Below are 20796 nucleotides of genomic sequence, written 5' to 3' on the forward strand. Positions count from 1 at the left end.
TGGGGATACACGAATGATACCAAGATCTTCAGGCAACAGGCATCACTATTAGAGGAAACACTAAGCATAACTGATGTCAGCCATTGAAATCATTTCGAGCCCCAGTGCTTTCGTGACCTTTGTGTGATACCTGTGGTTTAAAGACACGTTGCCTAATGAAAACTAGAAAGGCTTTCGTGTTGGCGTGCATAGTATGCAACTCCAGATAAGGAAATCGACAAGTGAACCGATAAGAGCAGCGCCCATCCGACACTCAGAACATACACTGTCAAGAACATGTCAAACTAGCAAAGGTGTGTCTTAAGGAGAAGCATCTGGCATGTTAATTAGACGTGCCTTCCTAATAACCCAAGTGCACAAGCGGCGCTGGTCTATACTCTTTATAACATTGGAGGTGTAAGAGACATCATAATGAAGTGCTATACTTTGTAAGGTTTAGCGCCTAGGCTTTTTCAGCATCCACCAAATGTTTTGGGGGAAAACATTGGTCTTTCTTAAGGAAAACTTTTCACATAGAGAAAACAAGAAATCGGGACGACCAGGCTCAATTGACAAGGCGCAGCGTGTCGAAAGACTTGAATTCCCAGCAGCACGGTAATGGAACACCCCCCAGACGAAGTCTACTGTGCTCCTGACAACGACTCACGTCCGCTGTAGTGTTGCCTGTAAATGTTTCATACACCCTGCGCAACACACTGACTGACCGCTGTGGACATTCAGCTTGTTGGAATCAGTGCGTCCAAGCTTGCTGGTGTCTGCCCTACCTGGTCTCGGTAAGCGAGGACACCGTTCTTCTGCGGCGTGCTCCAGTAATCCCAATCATCGTGGCCTCTAATGTTGAAGGGCGCCACCAGCGGGATTTGCCGCGAGGCGGTCTCCAGTCCTCCAGCTTCCAGAAGCAGCACCGTGGCACGTGGGTCCGCCGATAGCCGGTTCGCGATTACGCAGCCCGCAGATCCACCACCCACTGCGGAGAAGGAGTCGCACATACTCAGGAAAAGAACTCGAGTATAACGAACTGGAGACAGGGACGTCCAGATATATTTCATTTAGAGTAGTCCTGGATGGTTAAGGCCTCACTTCAGTCGGGCGGGGCTGACGTGCTAAGCCATCAGTGGGCAGCCGTAGATGAATTGTAGGCGTGCCATAGCGTGAATACCAAGTCATGAAGTCGCACACGAACTTCCGATTGAAATGGAAGAGCTGGAATGGGTGATAGGTGTGTATCGGTTCAACTTGTTCACCTTTACGCAATTCACTGGGAGGATTCCCTAGCGCGCGTGATGTGTAGCAGATTCAATGATTGTTCTAGGATTTTCCGTAGTTTGCTTTTTTTTTCAACATGGCCACCCATATTGTAGGGGACGCGGGATTTACTTTGGCCATCAGGAATGGTTTGACCTGCTCATAAATCTAAGTAATGAGCATTTTTTCTTTGCATTTCACCCCTATCAAGGTGCGGCCACACCTGACGAGATCGAACCTACAATGTCAACCTCAACAGAGCAACGCCAGAGCCGTTGGGCTACCGCCGCGAGTATCCACCTAGCAATGCTACTAGGCCTGAAATATAATGTAAGCGCGCCATATCAGGATTTTACTGGCACTTTCTAAGCTCTTGTATTCACCTTTACGTTTGTTTTAGATTTGCTTACTCTCCGCTAACAATATTTACTGGACAAACTCAGGAAAAACACACAACCTGTTTTAGATGTTCAGAATACTTCATTTGTTTCAGGGCAGACGTCTACAGGGTTTCATTACTCTCGGAGTATAATAGGCTTAAGCAAGCGTGTTCTAGACATCCCTACCAGGTAGGTCCTGCAATGTCGACCTCAACAGAGCAACGCCAGAGCCGTTGGGCTACCGCTGCGAGTCTTTACCTAGCAATGATACTAGGCCTGAAATATAATGTAAGCGGGCCATATCAGGATTCGACAGGAACTTTCTAAACTCTTGTATTCACCTTTGTGTTTTTTTTTTACATTTGCTTAATGTCCGATTTCACAATATTTACTGGACGAACTCAGGGAAAACACACAACTTGTTTTAGATGTGCAGAATCCTTCCTTCGTTTCGGGGCAGTTGCTTGCAGAGGTTCATTACTCGCAGAGCACAAGCGGCTCAAGCAAGGGCGTTTTGGACATCCTACCTGGAAGGTCCAACATTTCGTGCACCTTTTCACCATACCACTTATTCAGCAAATTTGAGAGAGAGTCGCAGTTCGGCGAACATCGGTTTTGAGGCTCAAGAGGAGTTCTAGCTCACACTCGCACAATTAGGATGTTCACAGTATAAGCCACTTTTATATATTTCTGTCTTAGTGGCAAGGATGAACTTGCAAGCGAAACGCGTTGATCAATAGCTTCAAATCAGCAAGCAATTCGGCGTCATGAATAAGAAAGCATCTCGTCTGTGGAACTTCCTGGCCCGTCTGTGGCCATGTGCGGCTGCATGCAGTTGTTGCTTTTTGTGTGCTTTATAATAGGCACTCACATTGCAAATTAAAGTACAGGCTCTGCTCTATCTTTCCATGTGCGCTGGTACGTACAAGTGAGACACTAACAAAGCAACCACCCACCTGCAACATGGTAGTCAATCTTGGCGAGTTTAACGTTTTCATTCTCCACGCTAAGTTTGTTGCGAACTTTACTTCTGTGTCCCTGCCACAAGGTGCAGACAGCTCGAATGAGAATCGTAGTTTTCGCGTCTTCATTCGATACCTTTATGCTTGTATAAAACCTAGTACTGTGTGCCAATATATCTCCCCACGACAAGCACAGTATACCCGCCGTGGTTGCTCAGTGGCTATGGTGTTAGGTTGCTGAGCACGAGGTCGCGGGATCGAATCCCAGCCACGGCAGCCGCATTTCGATGGGGGCGAAAACACCCGTGTACTTAGATTTAGGTGCACGTTAAAGAACCCCAGGTGGTCGAAATTTCCGGAGTCCTCCACTACGGCGTGCCTCATAATCAGAAAGTGGTTTTGGCACGTAAAACCCCATAATTTAATTTTTTTAACAACCACAGTATCTAATGAAGGTCATTGAAAAGGTTTCGCCCGAAGCAAGCAACAGTCACATCAGTAGCAAGGTGACTCATGTAGTTTTCTGGGCAGTATAAAGTGCAACAAAAATTGGCTTCAAAAGTAATTACACTTGCTGCCACGTGTTGAAAACACACATGAACGGAGCTTTGTTATCAAGAAAGAAAAAAAAAGAGAGCTAGCTCATTGACTGTGGCCACTGGCGATCTCACTCTTGACGCGATGACGTGCGCCGGAGGCAGGCAGCGCGCTGGATTGTGTGACGTTCACTGTTGTCGCTGCCTTCATTATTTCAGTGCGCATCTAAGCAGCCTAGCAGGCTACGCCACCACCGACAATGCACGAACGGGAAGACTTGGATGGGCGTGTGATTGCCCGTCGCAGATACGCTTTCATGCTCTCCTCTTAGCCAGCAGCCAATTTCGTGGCCTCCAGCGCTGCCACGCCACTGGTGCACCGACGGCAATAGCGATGGCGCAAAGCGCTACTAGTGTCCGTATAACTGTTATCGCGATAACATTAAGTGCAGAAGTGAACGTTCGTAGTGCTCGTTTATTTTCTAGGGCCAGCAGTACGGCATTTTGTGGGGCTAACGGTGACGACAGCCCCCATCGTCAATAGAATAAAGGGTTTGCGTTCTAAAGAGAGTTTCAGGCAGAGTTAGTACAGTCGAGGTATTTTAAGAACGCATATTGCATACGATGCTCACCCCAAAAACCGCTGCCACAATACGAAGCCCCTTCTTCTATTTGTTCAGCCAAATCCATTTCCTTGCAAGAAGGTTGCCTTGTTTGCGTTTTGCCGAAGTTAATGTGTCAAAGCACATCTGCAGTATGGCAGCGTAAATGTATATACACTGACGCGTTGAAAACCTGGCTGATACCTCAGTAAATGAGTGCTGCCTAATTATGGGCCGAGGTTGACATGCTACTCTGAAGACGTCCCAAGCTCCTCTACTTCATCTTGTTCGACATGGAAATCAATGCGCATTGATGCATTTTCTAAAATGAACAAAGCCTTGCCGAGAGCGAACGGCCGCGAGGGCCGCAGAAACGCTGGGGAGCCGACACGTGCGGAGAGCTCTGTGACGCGCACCTTTGGGGCAGACTGTGCGTCCGCCGTCACTTGCATAATGGGAGACTTTCTTATCGTGACATGACGCACTATCATACGGCGTAATTCACTGCTTGTTTCTGCACATAAGCTAACTAGGCCTTGCATGCTAAACAGCAAAGTCAATACAGAATCCATGACATTACAGATTTTCAACTACAGAATACCTGAAGGATTTCTTTCTAAAATTTCAACGTTAGGTTTTGCGGTTTCGGTATTTCAGTACATTGGAGGGTGCACGCAAATGGAAGTGTGCGATTTGTTTTCGAATGAAGTCTACATCGGATTAGCGCTGCTGCTGCCGGGATCGCGAACGCGACCTCGTGTGCACAGCGCCACATATAGCAACTGCTTCGCCTATAGTTTTCTTACCAATGACGTAGTCGTATTGCTGCCGCAGATGGCTGAGCTCATAGTCTCGGAGCACTGGGAGGCTGTCAAAGGGCACGTGCGTTATCAGGTTGACCAAGGCCAGCATCAGATTTAGCTCGCTCTGAGGTGCGGCCGTACCAGCCAATGAAAGCGAGCACGTCGTGGCATTCATGTTGCTGCTTGTGACGATGCCCAGCGCTCTGTCTTGGCGACGGAAGTGTTTGTCCCCTGAAAGTGCACGAATTTTATGGTGCTTCCAGGCTATCATTCATTCATGACAGAAAAAGGAGGACAATGCGCCTTATGGAGTGAAGAGGATGCTACCTTTACAAAAGGCTGGCACTTGCTGCGCTATGTTAGTTCATTTCGTCAATGGTGAAAACATGCATTATGCAGATGAGTGAGCGCAATGTGCCACGCCTACCTAATTACACCCATGCGCACACGACAGAACCGGGCATATGCAGTCTATAGAGGTTTCCCTGTTCACAGGCTTAGTACACATCGCCTGACACGGATGACATATGGCATGACGGAGAGACACAAAAAGGGTGTGCATACAAGAGACGTTAGTACGAATGTGCTTCCGAGTGGCCCCGTATTTATTCACCTTGAATAAATGCACATCCCCTTAATCGCTAAGCGGTTCTCTGCGTTACGCCGTAATGGAGGAAAAAGTAAAACAATTGCAAGGCAGCAATGGCAAGGCAGCACAACAGCAAGATCAGCGTTTCAGGGAGGACTTCCGCGTGCTCCACGAGGGCGCAAGGCGCGGTAAGCCTCCCTTTTGTAGGTGCCTGAAGGCGGTGACGCAAGCTTGCGTCGTCTCGACAGAAACTCCGATCACCATAAGCAAAGGAAAATTGGCACTTTTTTCTTGAAACCAAGAAAAATAAATGTGGCAAGCGTTACACTGAACCATGTGGACTGCGATGCGATTCTTCAAAATTTCAGCAAGAACAGTGCGGCGGTAAGCGCAAAATCGTTTTTTTTTTCGAACACGTTGGGCGAAATATGCAAGATTTGTACTTAGTGGTAAGCGTCTGTTCCTCCACAGCTTGTGTTTTCCTGTAGAAGTACCTGAATGCTCTCGCAACTCATTTACTTTATTTCATATTCGATAGCCGCACTTCAGAATCAATTTTACTCTCAGCTTCCGCACTTCAAAACTTGTGCAGCCCATATCACCTGGCACAGCCTCATTTGTAGCGTTCCCGTGAACGCCCAATGCGAGGCGTCCCACTCACCTTTGGTTGCCATCGAGTCCTGATTGTATCTCTGATTTCAAGCAACCAATCGTGTTTCGAAATGTAAGTCCTCGAACCATTACACTTTTCCACATACCCCAGAGCACCTCGTACCAACTGCATCCCCATAACGCTCTGTGTTTCATTATGGCCGAATTTCTCTTCCACTTTAATGTTATTGTTTCTTCGTGTGCTTCCATATAATGTTGCCTACGTTTATCCGTGCACCAAAGTATTCATATCATTTTACTCGAGGTATTTCCTGGCCCTGCATTGACACGGTCAGTTCACTGTTTTCATTGCATACCACAAAACCTGATATTTCGACGCGAAATTTCACCCCTGAATTATCACCATCCTGTTCATATATTAGCCCGACGTTGCGTATCACTTTGCTTGCTAGCTAACAACGTAATCTAGTCCGCATAAAACAAACCTTCACACTGCCGTTCTAATATCGTACCTTTGCTTTGCGTGAGGGATTAAACCCAATATTCATTTTTTCTAGTGCCCTTTCCATCCTTACCATGTAGATTACAAAGAGCGGCGGAGATACAGGTCACGCCTGTCTCATTACATCGGTGATAGCTTTCTCCTCGTCCCTCATTCCTTCCCATTCAACAGAAATGGTATTTTCTGGCAAACGTCCATCAAAAGTTGCATACACTCCTTGCCGAAGACTTCATCGTCCAGAATACCCCGCAAAACACTGCCGTGTACATTGTCAAACGCTCCGGTAATGTCTGAAAATGCTATATAAAAAGGTCTCCTTTTTTCTCTGGATATCTCAGTACACTTAGTAACAACAAATAAGTACCATGGAGACGCCTACCGATTCTGAAGCCATTCTGAAGTTCTCCCAACACGCTATTGTGTTCTTCGCATGCTTGCAGTTTTAATTTATTCGCCTGCATTGCTAACCTTTATATTGCCGGTATGATGGTCAACGGTCTATGTAAGTGAGTTCTATCTATCCCCTTACCGTTATAAGTTAACTTCAACTTCAATCGCCTTCATCACCAACTGTCTGATTGGTATTCGCCTACCATCTAAGCTTTATCATGCTGCTTTCAACAGAACTTTCTTACTTTTTGGTCGTAGTTTATTAATGAGCCTAACGGGAACCTTATCTAGACCTATGGTTGCGTGCATTAGAATTTTGAGCTTTGTTCCAGTTGAAATTTCTAGGAATCAGCTACTTTTCAATCCAGTTATCCTTCATGTTCTTTCATTTCTCAAAGAACCGCTTCGTCATTGCCTTAAAATGATTCGGCGGTTTTTTATGCATTTTAATGCCGCGTCCCTTTTCAGTTTGTTTTCATCTTCGTCATGGATGTGTTGTACTGTTCCAGACATCCAATTACATGTTAATGTGGCTCCAAAAACTGTAGTTGGCGGCCTTCTTTCTCCCACCTATTTCTGACAACCAACGTTAACTTTAACCTTTAATTTGGCTTGCACCAGTACTTGAATGATTGATTTTTTTGTTCCCGGTATATTTCTAATTTTCTGTCTACTTCAACCTGCGGCGACTGCATTTTCTTTGTTTGTCTGCCTGTGCTCTCGTATTGCTTTCTGTCCTTCGTCGATTGCGTCCCATATCTCCCGGCTCCATCAGACTTTCGGCTTCCTTTTTTCTTTCCAAAAACATGTCGCTTCTGTTTCCTTGTTTCTCTCGTCATTACAGTGAGAAGCTCAGTATATTCCCTGTCTTTGCTTGGTCATTTGCGAAGTTCTTTGTCGGTTCTTGTAGACTATATTTATTATTTTTCCAGCGCTCAAATTTTGACTGGCCATTCTTCGCTCCTTGCTTTCTTTCCCAACTATATATCTCACTTTTAAGCTACATAATGACCCATAGCACTTTGATACCACTTTTGGTTGGGTATCTGAAAGCTCGATCAATATCAACTTTATGAACGGCCATCCAATTGCCTGAAACGGCAACGGTGTTCACTATGAAGTGAAGTTACAAAGGTCGCAGCCCGGGCTAAAGGCTTAAAGAGCTGACTATAGCATCGGCTGCCCTATTCAATTTAACATCGCATGACACTTGACTCAAAAATAAAATTATATACATAAATATTTCAAACGCACTTGCAAGTGTCACACAGAAGCAGATAACAGGCAGACTACAGAAAATATGACAGTATACATGACACACATAAGAATGAAATTATTATTTTTAGGTTGTTTTCTAAATACGCTTAGCAACACATGGAAATTAAAATTCGTTGACACATTTTTAAGAGTTGCAATGTTATGAGCGCCTGATAGACTGGTAATGTCATTAATTTACATTAGTAACCATAGCGGCCCCAATCCACACTCATAGTTAGTTGGTTAGAAAAGATATCATTCACCCGCACATATTGCGTCCGACTACTTAAATAATTCTGTAGTAGGTTTAGTGTAACAGCACGTATGCTGTAATTATTTAACTTTTCTAAAAGAATATCATGTTGTTGGCAGTTTAACGCCTTCCAAAAATCTAAGAATAAACCAATAATGTATTGCTTCTGCTCCATGTTCTCAATAATTTTATTTTTTAATACCGTGTAGCGCTTGGACTGTAAATCTTTTCTTCAAGAAGCCAAACAGTCAAACAGATAGGAGGTTGTGTTTAGTAAGAGGTATTCAAGCCCGCAGTTAATGACACCCTCGAACACTTTAGAAAATATTGGCAACATGCATATAGGTCGGTAGTTTGACATTTCCCTTCGATTACCACGGTTGTATATTGGACATACTTTAGCTAGTTGTGGAGTGGAGGATATTTGATTCGGACCACCGTATAGTAATTCAGAAAGTCAGAGTAGCTTGGGTTGACTGGTATGGCTTCCTCAGGGTCGGTGCTAGTGGCCGCTCGGTTTTGTGTGCTCTCGAGCTGCCTTGTGCGCCCTTAGGTTCCCTGCTATTCCAGCGTGTCCCGGTACCCAGAAAATTGTATGCCTGACTTTGTTGTTAGCCCTGCAGGAGCGGAGGATGTGAAGCGCTCTGTGTCCTATTCTGCCGTCCATGTAATTCCGACACGTAGATGGCGAGTCGGTGAGTATTGTTAAGTACCCTTCGGATCGGTAGCCCTCCACTGCCGCTAGAGCTACGGCTATTTCCTCAGCTTCCGTTATCGAGCAGTCCTTCATTGACGCGCTGCTGCTCTCTTTGCAGTCCGGGCTTATTACTATCTCAGCTGTCTTTACCAGGTTTGTTCCTCTTAGCCTGGCGTATACTGCAGCATCTGTGTATACTGTTGTGTTTTTTGTGGCCAGGTACTTTTCGACGTATTATCGCCCTTGCGTCCCTTCGCGCCGTGTGGAGGTTGGGGTCCAAGTTTTTGGGTAGGGGACTAAGAGTGTATGTTTTCCGATATTCATCAGGAATCCCCTCCGTTCTTTGGTTTTCTTTGATTCCGCGAAGCCTAGCCTTATTAGCAGTTCCCTTCCCGTTTTGATCTGCCGGAGTCTCATGAGCTGTGCGATGCTTTGGGCTTCTTTAATCTTCGAAGGTGTTGCATAAACCAACTGCCATTAGTTTCTCTGCCGATGTACTGTTCGGCAGGTGAAGTGCTGTTTTGTACGCTTTGCGTAAAATGGTGTCTGCTTCTTGCATATCCTGTTTGGTGCAGTTGAAGTACGGGAGTGAGTATGCGACCCTGCTGACCACCAGGTTCCGAACCAGCTTAAGTGTGTCTCCTTCTTTCATCCCATATCTCTTTCGTGACGCCCGCGTCATCATGCGTGCTATTTGGGTTGTTGACTGCTTGAGTGTTTTCAGCGTGTGGGTGCAGCGCTGGTTGGATTGCACTCACATTCCAAGGATACTGATTTGTGGGCTTTCCGGTATCGGCTGCACCTTTAGCCGCATGTTAAGGGTTTCCTCGCTTTTCTTGCCCCGTGTAATTCTCAGAAGCTTGGATTTCTCCGTTGAGCACTCAAGGCCTCGTTCCCCTACCTATTCTTCCACGCAAGTGGGTGCTTCTTGCAGATAGCTTTCTTTTTGGCACAGCGAGCCTTTAGTGGCCGAGATGGTGATGTCATCTGCATACATGGCGTGTTGTATGCCTTCGATTTTGCTTAGTTTATGCCTTAGGCCAATTATTGCGATGTTAAAGAGTATCGGGGAAATTATTGAACCTTGGGGTGTCCCCTTGTTTGGTGTGGGCAATTTTCGCGATCCGATCTCTCCCAAACCTATTGTTGCGTTTCTATCGGAGAGGAAGGCTTTGACGTATCCGTGTACTTTCTTCCCGGAGTCTACGCTGTTAAGGCCTTCCAGGATTGCCGCGTGGCTGGCATTGTCAGAAGCTCCTTTTATGTCTAGTTCCATTAAAACGTGTTCTCCGTTTTATGGTACATTGCTGAGAACCTCATGTTTAATTTGGAGGAGGAGATACTGTGTCAAAAGCTTGGATCGGAAACCGAACGTACTATAGGGTATAGCTCGTTTTCCTCCATATAATGTTTTAGTCTTATTGTTACTATCCTCTCATATAGTTTGCCTAAGCACTATGTGAGGGAGATTGGTGTTACGTTTGTTACCTGTAGCTTTTTTCGTGGTTTGGGGATCATTACAATCTCGGCCTGTTTCCATTCCTATGGTACCGTTTCTGCAGCTCAGATGGGTTGAGGAAGGTGATGAGTTGTTCCACCAGTTCTTCCCCTAGGTTTCGAATAAGTGAATTTCTGATTTTGTCCGCGCCCGCTGCTGTATCCTTTTTTACGTTTTGTATGGCCGCGTACACCTCTTATTTTGTGATTGGCCTTTCCAGCAGCTCGTTTTCCTTCTTTTTGTATTGTTGTGTGTAGGCCGCGGTGTTGTCATGTCCGAAACATTTGACTCTGACCTGCTCTAGCAGTTCAGAGTCCGGTGCCTCGAATTGGTGTGCCAGGCGGTGTATGGCCTTATTGTTTTCAGATTTTCTTTTTGTTGGGTCCAGGAGCGCCTTGAGTATGTGCCACCTTTTTACCGTGATAAGGGTTCCGTCAGCTGAGCCAGTCAGCTGACGGAGACAGTCAGCTGAGCCGCATACTGCTCCGCCCTCTTGGTTATCTCTGCGATTTTCTTTTTGAGCTTCCTGTTTAGCCTTTGTTTTTTCTATCTTTTAGTGAGCCCGCGTCTTGCCTCCCATAGCTTCAGTAGTCGCGAGTCCACCTCAGGTGTTTCCTCTGTTCTTCCTATTTTTTTGGTGTACTTGTCGAGCATCTATCTCCCTCAGCTTGTTTCCCCAGCCTTCTAGGGACTCGATGTTTCCCTCAGTATTTTGGCATTCCTTCCTGAAGGCATTCCAATCTGTCACCTTGGTGGTGCCAATTTTGCGTTTTATTCTTCCGGTTGCCAATTGCGTTTTTAAGATGTAGTGATCACTGCCCAGATTCTCCAGCCGGTTTTCTCATAGCGCCTTGTCTGTCCCCCGGATGTATGTCAGGTCGGGGCATGTGTCGGAGCTTATGCTGTTACCTAGTCTGGTTGGCGTACTGTCGTCTATCATGAGGGTGTAGCCGTATATATCTGCTGCTTCCTTAACTTGTATACCTTTCTTGTCTGGTTTTTTGTAACCCCAGGTCAGATCTTTCGTGTTGAAGTCTCGTACAATCACTAGGGGGTTTGTTTTGGCTAATTTGCTCGCTCCTGCAAAACGTTTCTGGAAGTACGCCTCTTTTTGGCTCAGAGGACTATAGAGATTTATGACAAGGGCACTGCTGGCTTTTCTTTTTTTTTGGAATGATTTCGACAATACCATGGTCTATGTCTGTGTCGGCTATGCTGTCGTGTGCTATGGCGGTGAGAGATTTACTGATTAGTATTGCTGTACGTTCTTTTTCATAGCACGCGTAGCCTTTTAGCGTTGGCATCGTTTTCCCTTTCTTCTGTAGTGCTATGATATCTGGTGGTGTGAGTTGTGTGTTTATGTAGTGTAGGAGTTGCCCTTGTTTATTGCGACAGCCCCTGCAATTCCATTGCCAAATTTCTATTGTTTCGTGTCTGGCCATGATTAGTCCTCTGTGTTAGACACGTTGTAGTTTTCGAGGACATGTCTTCTTGGGTTGAATTTGTCTTTAGCTTGTTGTGAGACTTGTTGTTTGCGTTGGTTTCAGATCTCCTGATCCATTATTGCCATTTTGTCTTTCATTGCGTTTGTCTTCTCTTGTATAAACATAAGAAATGTTCTCATTTGGTCTCCGAAAAATTCTGGCTGCTGTGGTGGTTGTTGTGGTGGAGTCTACGGTCTAGGGCGAATACCGGTCCTTTGATCCTGCAGGGCTTTAATTAGCTCCTCCAACCGTCTTTCTAGCTGTTCTATGCATTTGCAATATGCCTCGTTTTCCTTTCTAAGGTTTTTAAGTTCCTCTCCATTATTATTCTCTTTTCCCGAGTGCGGAGGTGGTGTTTTGGGTGGTCGCCAGCTCACCTTAGCATTGTCTTGGGTGTTCTTAATCTGTTGTTGTCCCTTGTGGTGCTGCAGCCCCCCCCCCCGTTGGCGGAGCCTGCAGTGGTGGGAAGGAGCTGTCCCTGGCTGGGTCTCTCGCCTGGCCCCTCGACTGGCTCCTGGCTCGGCTCCTCGAGCGGTTCGGGCTGGCTCGATCGCCCTCCAAGCTCAGCCATCTGGGTCGGCGCCTGCGGCTGCGGCTCCGGCCTTGGCGTTGTTGCTGCTGCTGATGCGGTTGTTGGCGGCCTCAGAGCTCCTTGGTGTCCTTGAGGCGCCGCTGACAGTCCTTGGTTCCGGTTAGGTGGGCTCCTCCGCATACCAGGCACTTCGGTTGGCATTGGTGCCCCCTTGGGGGACTAGTTGCTCCGCACTGGCTGCAGATTCTCGTTTGCGGCATTGAGCACATGTCCGAGCGGTGTCCTTCCTCGGACGTGCTCACATGCCCCAAATCTCTAAAGCCGTGGAGTTTGCTAATATAGTTCCGGCCTATCCGATTGATGACGTTGCACATTTGCTCATTTCGCAATAGCTTTCCTGGTTTAATTTCGATTGCAAAAGGATCTTCAATTTTATGACGCTATAGTTTAAGGAGGACATGCTAAATGCGTTTTGTGATCTATGAAACGAATTAAAACTCAATCCGTTTATTTTGATGCTTTAGAGGAGTGGATGTGATGACGCGCACATATTGTATGGAACATAACTAATATGAACTGGAAGGCAAGCCGCCTTAATGGTTACGGACATAGGTTTATTTGGGTTGGGCTGTTGAGCACGAAGTCGCGGGATCGAATCCCGGCCACGGCGGCCGCATTTCGACGGGGGCGAAATGCGAGAAACACACATGTACCCAGATTTAGGTGCACGTTAAAGAACCCCAGGTGGTCAAAATTGCCGGAGTCCCCCACTACGGCGTGCCTCATTATCACAAAGTGGTTTTGGGACGTAAAACCCCAGAATTTAATTTTTGAGGTTTATTTATTTATTTATTTATTTATTTATTATATATGCTTCCAATAGCGACACCTAATAGTTTCTCGGCTTTAATTTACTATAGCTAATGATAATTTATCGCTAGTCTGAAGTATTGAATTGAAACTGCCTTGAGACTCGACAAAACGGAATGGACAAAGTTTATTCTGCTTGAGCAGATTGAGGAAGTCGATCTTGTGGAAGGCCTCATCACGCGCAATGGATGTGGGCAGGAATCCGCAACTCTACACAACTACTGTGGTGTGACTTCGACTTGAAGGGAAGAAAGACTGCACTGTTCAGAGAGAGACGACAACATTCCGGTGCAGTATAGTTCTGCGAAGTATAGCGCATCTGCGCATGCTCGACTCTCGCCCTCTACGTCTAGACAATGAGCGAAGCCGACATGCCTCGGCACATCACTCCCACCGATGACATATCGTCCGTCAAGTTGTCGAGAGAGAGAGAAGCCCCGTTTCATTACGTCCGCATTGCCGTGGGGGCGAAGACGTGTCTCGCTGCTTAACGTCTCGTTGAATCGCGCGACCACGCTCCACAGCGGAGGCTCGCCGCCTTGCCTGCGTTCGTCTCTCTTTAGCCATAGCCGATGCTTCTTGCGACAGTCGTTCGAAGCAATGCTGATCATGGCGCTTTAATAAGCGTTGTTTCAAAAGCATGGGGTGCCTTTACTTTTGGTGGACTGTTACTTTTAATAAGTCTCAAGTGTATATAAGAGCATCCATAGTTGATGTAACGCAATCTTTAATAAAAACGCTGTGCTAGCTGCGGAAAATGCTCTTGCATAGGCGCTTTATGCGCTTTGGTGGGCGCAGTATTTGCGCCAAGATGGAATCATTCATCGAACGCACCACAAAAAAAAAAATAATTGAATGGCTCTTTTGCTATTACAAATATGGCATATGTTTCTCATTTCAAAGGATAAGACAATCATGTCTCAAGGCAGCTTCACTTTGGACGGTTGTCCTTGAGCAATTCAGTTCCGACATTTTCATCATGAAATTTGACACTCGGTCACGCAATTCCGTCACCATTCCAGGCGTGAATCTTGACAAAATCTAAAGCCGCGAGCAAGCATCGACCTGAGGTAACGGGAACAGGTCAGTCATCAATCGCTTGTTTTCGGCGGTCAAGAGCAAGATAGCAGCTGCTGTAAGATTCGCCCGGCTTGAAAACGACGTGCCGCACGTGCTAAGCTACGTAACAATGAGGGTATGACGTTGTGTCGAGATCCACGTCCCTGAATGGCCAGTAGAAGTAACTGAATGCCAAGTTCGAATATGAATATGATGGAGCAGAAGCGCTCCAAAAAAAATCAAAGTAAATTTGTTTTATTTTTCTGTTTTACGTACCACAAATTCACGATATGAGTATCAGGCACGCTGTAATGGGGAACTGCGGATTATTTACGATCACCTGCGGTTTCCTGACGTGCACCCAATGCTTGGTTCAAGGGCTTTTTTGCATTTTGCGCTATTAAAATGCGGCCTTCAAGGGCCGTGATTTGATCCCGCGTCTTCGACGTTAGCAGTGCAATGTCAAAGCTACCACGCCAACACGCTTGGGGAGTGAATTCTCCCCGCAAAAATATCCTCTGATCGTTTGAAACATAAAATATACGTAATCGTGATTGCATGAAAATGACGAAGAAGTTCTGTTGCTTAGGTGTTTGGCGATTTTAATTTGACGAGAACATTGTGTCCGCAAAAGCACACAAACCGCCTTTCAAGCAAATTTTTGCGTAGCAGGCATAGCGAGTTTATAAAGTATAACCGTTATGCTCTTTTTCAAGAGCAAGTTTATTGTTATGACTTCCAAAATAAGTTTACTTATGAGTAGATATTGACACCCTCATTAGGATTTGCTCTCACGAGTGCGTCCTCACCCTCTGCTGCCCCGACCCTCACGATGCCAGCTTAGGGTTAGGTGAGCAGTGGAGTTGTACAGCCTGTCACCGGGGGGGGGGGAGGGGTGCGGACGCTGTGAGGCGAGTTCAATGCAAGGCATGTCATTGACGTCGGGGTAAATGAAGTCACGATGCTACACTTACAAGCACTACGCATTTCTCCTCCGGCGCTTGCCATTCGAACTCAAAAATGTCTTACTACGATGCACGCCTGTCGATTTTCATCAGCCGACTTGTAGCGACGGTGGTCTCTATAGCTACGGTGCCCCTGCCTTTTGATTGTTATTACTCATGCGAAATCCTCAAATGACCTACGGAGCAAAAAAGCCGGCATCTATCGTCTGCACGAGCGAAGAATGGCACACACATTGCAACCGAATGTGACGCGACGTCACGACCATGCCTCGGCGGGGCAGAGCGGGCCAAAGCGAACGCCTGCTGAGCGATGGAGCGCCAGGTGTTGCGTGAGGTGAGAGGACATCGCCGCGACGCCGCGTAACCCTCGCTCTTAGAAGCCTGTGTTATCCGCGCGTTCCTTATCCGCGCAAGCTCTCGCATGAGTTCTAGAGGTCAGGTCAAATCAAAATGCGTCAACCCAGCCGAGCGTCTCATCACGAGTCTGCCCACGAGGTGTTCATAACTGCAAAGACAGCTCAGCGGCGTTCAATGGGAATTAAAGGCTTAAGCATTTAGAACTAATAAAAAGGGCTTGGGCATCCTCATATATTTAGTATTGGGTGATGGAGTCCACCCTCCAATGCATTTGTCGTGCCCGTGGGCACAAACTCTATCAGTCGGGAGGCGCGCCAACCACCATCACAGCGTGGAATGAAGGCCATTTTTCTTTTTCATCTTTTTCTTCCTCTTCTTGTTATGATTAATATTATTAGGTGGATTTGCAGCACTGCACATGTAGTAAGAAATGCAATGCGCCAACGCCAATAGAATGCACGAGCTACGCTGGTGGCCACGTAGGCAGATTCTGACTGCCGGGAATGAGCCAGATTTTTGCGTAAAACTGGAATAATGTGACCACCACGATGACGCGGCAGCCGCGGACGTTCTTGCCACTGATTTCTAAATAAGCTCTTCGTTCTTTTTTATCGGGTTTATCGTTTCGAAAAGGAATATTTTCACAATAATATGCGGTAATGCCCAAGTATATCATGCTATCACCGGATGAAAATTGCAGTAATGAAATTGTGGGTATTATTGTTATGGGTGCGTTATCTGTCCTGCTCATCTGCAAGTTCGTTTTCTACGCGCGTCATGCCATGTAGCACGAACAAATGACGTGAAACATAGTTGTGCTTCTTCACCTAACTGTAAACAAAAACTCAATTATGTTTTAGTGAAGGCGAGGAATGGAAAAACGTTAGACTTTTTCTTCACATACCAGCAGTCTCATATACATTGTAGTGCTGCTAGTTCAAAGGACACAATAGACTTAAAGATTTGGTGGGGAACTGGCGTCCAACTTGTCTAAAGTTTCTCCTACTTCATGCTCCATTCCTCTCCTCTCCAGGGTCCTGCGTTTCTTCAACTTCTATCGGAATGTTCATACACTTCACCCTTCTAGTTCTCTTTGCTAACACCCTCTTCGAAAAATATGAATGAGAATTCTATGACATATGTAGGACTTGTAGGCATCTCGTAAAAAAATCATGCGATGTGCATGAGAAGCTAAGCAGATTCAACGAGCCTGCGTACAAAATGTACGAGGTGATATACTATGTATGCGCACTGAAGTTTGACGCTTATTGAATACTTAGTGCAGATACAAAAGTAAATATATTTAGTATAGAAAAAGGTGCTATAGTGCAAACACTGTAGGGGCACCTTTTATAATGTTAAAAAGAACGCAAATACTAATTAACAGCAAGACAGACAGACAGACAGACAGACAAAGAACTTTAATTACAAGGTACTGAGAAGCTTTGCCCTAGGGCAGAGCTGCAGGCCGCTCCCACGTGGGGATGGGTAGGCCGAGCCTAACCGCCGCATCGTGGGCTCTCTGGACAGCCCAGGTTTGACGTGAAAGGTCTGAGCTCTGGATGGAGAGCTCCATTCTTCTTCTGTGATGCGATTGGGTCCCTGTAACGAGGGGCATCGCCAGAGCATGTGTGTGAGATTGCTAACAGCCCCACAGTCGGGGCAAGTAGAGCTAAAAGCCTCTGGAGTGATCGTGTGGAAAAGGGCCAGGTTTGGATAGCACTTAGTCTGCAGCATGCGTAAACTGGACGCCTGAGGTCTAGCCAGTTTGCTCTGACGGGGAGGATAAGTCCTCCTACCCAGGTGATAGTGCGTAGTAATTTCGCTGAAAGTAGTGAGAGTGTCCCGAAACTCGAGGACCCCGGAGTCTGAGCTCGATCCTGCTCCCACGTGGTGGGTTAGTGCGCGCGCTTGGGAGTGGGTGATGTCATTGAGATTGGGAAACGAGTCAAGCTGGGGTTCGAGGTGAGCCGAAAGCCACGTGATGGTGTGCGGAGAGATGATCTTGTTCTTGAGAATCTTGTGAGCCTCCTCAGCGATGGATCCTCAAGCGAAAGGCCTGGCCACCGATCTTGAATCTGCGAAGATTTGTGATCTGCTGTTGTCTAGGAGTGCTTTAGCAACTGAGACCTGCTCCGCTCTGGTTGGTGTTGAGCACTTCAGGGAAGCCGCATTCACTATCTGTCCATTGTGGTCAACGAGGGCAATAGCGAAGTTAGACGACTGTCCATATTGGGCGGCGTCGACAAAACATGCCGAGTAGGGATCGTCCTTGGTACGCTTGAGGAGGGCGAGGGCTCTTGCCCTGCGTCTGCCTACGTTGTGTTGAGGATTAACGTTACGAGGAAACGGTGCAACTCGTATGTTGTTCCTTTGATCTTCTGTAATTTCATATTTCCGCTCTTCCATGAGGATAGGGTTGATCCCAAGAACCGCCAGGATCTTCTTTCCAGCCGGGGTACAGGATAGACGGGCCATTTGGGCTGACTCCTGGGTCTCAATTATCTCGTCCAATCTGTTATGCACTCCTAGTTGCAAAAGGAGATCCGTACTCGCCCGTAACGGAATGCCTAGTACTTTTTTATACTTTTTCTGAGGAGCGTGTTTAATCGTTTCTGCTCGGAGTTATACCAGTTGTGCATGGCTGCCACATAAACTATATGACTCATGAGGAAGGCGTGGAACAACCTGAGGAGGTTTTCTTCCTTTAAGCCTCCACGCCTATGCGACACTCTGTTGATAACTCTGATCATGTTCTCAGTCTTGGCTGTGAGCTTGTTGAGCGTCGTATTGATACTGCCATTGGATTCGATGAACATGCCAAGCACCCGAATGGTGTCTACTCTGGGGATGGTACAGCCGGTTTTAGTGTGGAGTTTGATGTTTATTTCTGACAACGGTTTGCAGCCTCTAGGTTTGGGACCTCTCCTGACTGGCCTGTAGAGGAGGAGCTCAGACTTGCTCGGGGAGCATCTAAGCCCCGTATTTTCCAGGTACATCTCTGTTTGATCTATAGCCTGCTGTAAGCCTAATTAAACAGCTCCTTGGCTTCCTCCGGTGAACCAGATTGTGATATCATCAGCGTAGAGCGTATGATTGATCCCTTCTATGTTGGAGAGCCTTTCCGATAGTTTCTTCATGGCGATGTTAAAAAGCAGTGGTGAGACTACCGCTCCTTGTGGCGTGCCTCTGGGGCCCAAAATGAAATTGTCGGACTTGAGGTCACCGATTTTCAGCGTGGCCTTGCGATCCCGTAGGAACGAGCTAATGTATCTGTGGAAGGCGTCTCCCAAATTGAGCTCGGAGATGGAGTTAAGAATGTGAGCATGGGATACATTGTCAAAGGCCTTCTCCAGCTCTAAGCCTAAGATGCCTCTTACATCTCTTGTGGTGTTGTCAATGATTTGACACTTGATAAGCTTCATCTCGTCTTGCGTTGACAGGGCCCGACGAAAGCCAATCATGTTGTACGGAAACAATCCTTGTTTCTCGATGTGCTTGGAAATTCGATCGTGTATAACATGTTCCGCTACTTTCCCCACGCAGGACGTGAGTGAAATGGGTCTGAGGTTTGTGAGACTCGGGGGCCTTCCAGGCTTTGGAATGAGGATGACCGAGGCCATTTTCCAGGACTCCGGAACAAGCTCTCGGTCCCATATTCCATTAATCTCCTCTGTCAACCATTCTATGGAGCAGTCGTCCAGGTTTCTGAGGGCCCAGTTGGGGATGCCATCAGGACCAGTGGCCGACCTGCCATTTAGACTCTGGAGAGCTTCCCTTACTTCGCATGCCTTGAAGGGGTTATCTAGCTCGGGGCAAGATGAACCTTTGTAGGGGGGATAGTCTTCGTCACTCGAGTTGCCCAGTGGCAGATACTTGCGAGCGAGTCTGTCGATTACGGTCTGCAATGTCTCTGATTGTGATGCCTGGTGTAGAACCTTCGCTATCACTTGTCTTTGGTTTGACTTGGTGTTGGTATCATCGAGCAGATGCTTGAGGAGGTTCCATTTAGCTCCAACTCTCATCTGGCCATCCACGGAATTGCAGACCTCATCCCACTGTTGTCTGCTCAAGGTTTTGCAGTGATCTTCTATTGTTTTGTTGAGCTGCGCGATCTTTTTTTGGAGCCTTCGGTTGAGTTTCTGCCCTTTCCATCTGTTCAGCAGTGACGTTTTAGCTTCTAGAAGATGAGCGAGGTGGCTATCCATCCTGTCTACCTCCAATTCAGTCTGGATTTTCTTTGTCGCCGCGCTGATATCTTCCTTTAACTGTTCAGCCCACTGCTCTAAGCTAAGTGCTGAGTCATGTGTTTGTGCTCGCTCTTCCCTAATATTGCGAAAGTAATCCCAATCTGTAATAGTGAACTCTTTGAGGTCCCCGCTTCTCACGTTGACGGAGGTGGCCAGGATGTTGTGATCACTGCCAAGGTCCACTTGGAGGTTGGACCAAGATGCCGAGTCCACATTCCGTATAAAAAAGAGGTCAGGTGTGGTATCCCTAGAGCAAGAGTTGCCGATCCTGGTTGGAAAAGCCGGATCTGTTATAAGCGTCAGGTTATTATTGACTGTAGTTTGCCATAGGTCGACGTCCTTGCGGTTAGCTTGTTGGTACCCCCATGCTTGATGCGGATCGTTAAAGTCTCCGGCCACCAGTAGTGGGAATGTCTTCGCCGTGCTAGTAGCCTTGTTGATAATTGCCGCGAATCTTTGCCTGAGGTCTTTGGGTCTACTATATACGTTAAGTATAAGTATCCTTGTCTCGAACTGTCCGCTGGGGACGATTTCAATGAGCGAGTGTTCAACCTTATTGGATTCAAGATTCAGATCGTGGGCTATGAACGCACATTTGTTGGTGACTAATGTGCTGATTCCCCTCTTCCCATCACCATATTGGGTATGCGATTTATAGCCTGGTAGGCTGACCGTATCCGTGAGCGTTTCTTGTAATAGGATTACATGTGGCTTTTCCTGGTGGGTACGAATGAACTGTTGGAGGACATTCCTTTTACGATGGAATCCCCCACAGTTCCATTGCCAGATATTAATTACCCTGTGATGTGCCGCCATGGTGGGACGTAGCAGTTAGCTTGTGTTATAAAATGCTGCGGAGCGCAGCCGCTGCCGACCGTTCAGTGTCGGTGTCATTTACTTTGTCCAACGATGTAGCTGTAGCCATAGTAGAAATGTGGCGCTCCAGATTGTCG

General features: G+C 46.8%; 1 protein-coding gene across 2 annotated transcripts in view; it reads right to left on the reverse strand.

The window, feature by feature from the left end:
* Nucleotides 1–12244, reverse strand: part of LOC135905192 (L-sorbose 1-dehydrogenase-like) — a 74140-nt gene extending 61896 nt beyond the window's left edge. The window contains exons 1-3 of one of the 2 annotated variants that reach the window (XM_070536246.1): nt 12188–12244; nt 4532–4759; nt 765–967 (exon numbers count right to left, since the gene is read on the reverse strand). In XM_070536246.1, coding sequence (XP_070392347.1) covers nt 765–967; nt 4532–4703 — 375 coding nt within the window. In that variant the 5' untranslated portion in view covers nt 4704–4759; nt 12188–12244. Of the gene's footprint in view, nt 1–764; nt 968–4531; nt 4980–12187 lie in introns of those variants that run through there. The other variant, XM_065436215.2, reaches the window with a different exon arrangement.
* Between the last annotated feature and the right edge of the window lie 8552 nt (nt 12245–20796).

Source organism: Dermacentor albipictus, chromosome 3 (assembly GCF_038994185.2).
Source record: "Dermacentor albipictus isolate Rhodes 1998 colony chromosome 3, USDA_Dalb.pri_finalv2, whole genome shotgun sequence".
Lineage (NCBI taxonomy): Eukaryota > Metazoa > Arthropoda > Arachnida > Ixodida > Ixodidae > Dermacentor > Dermacentor albipictus.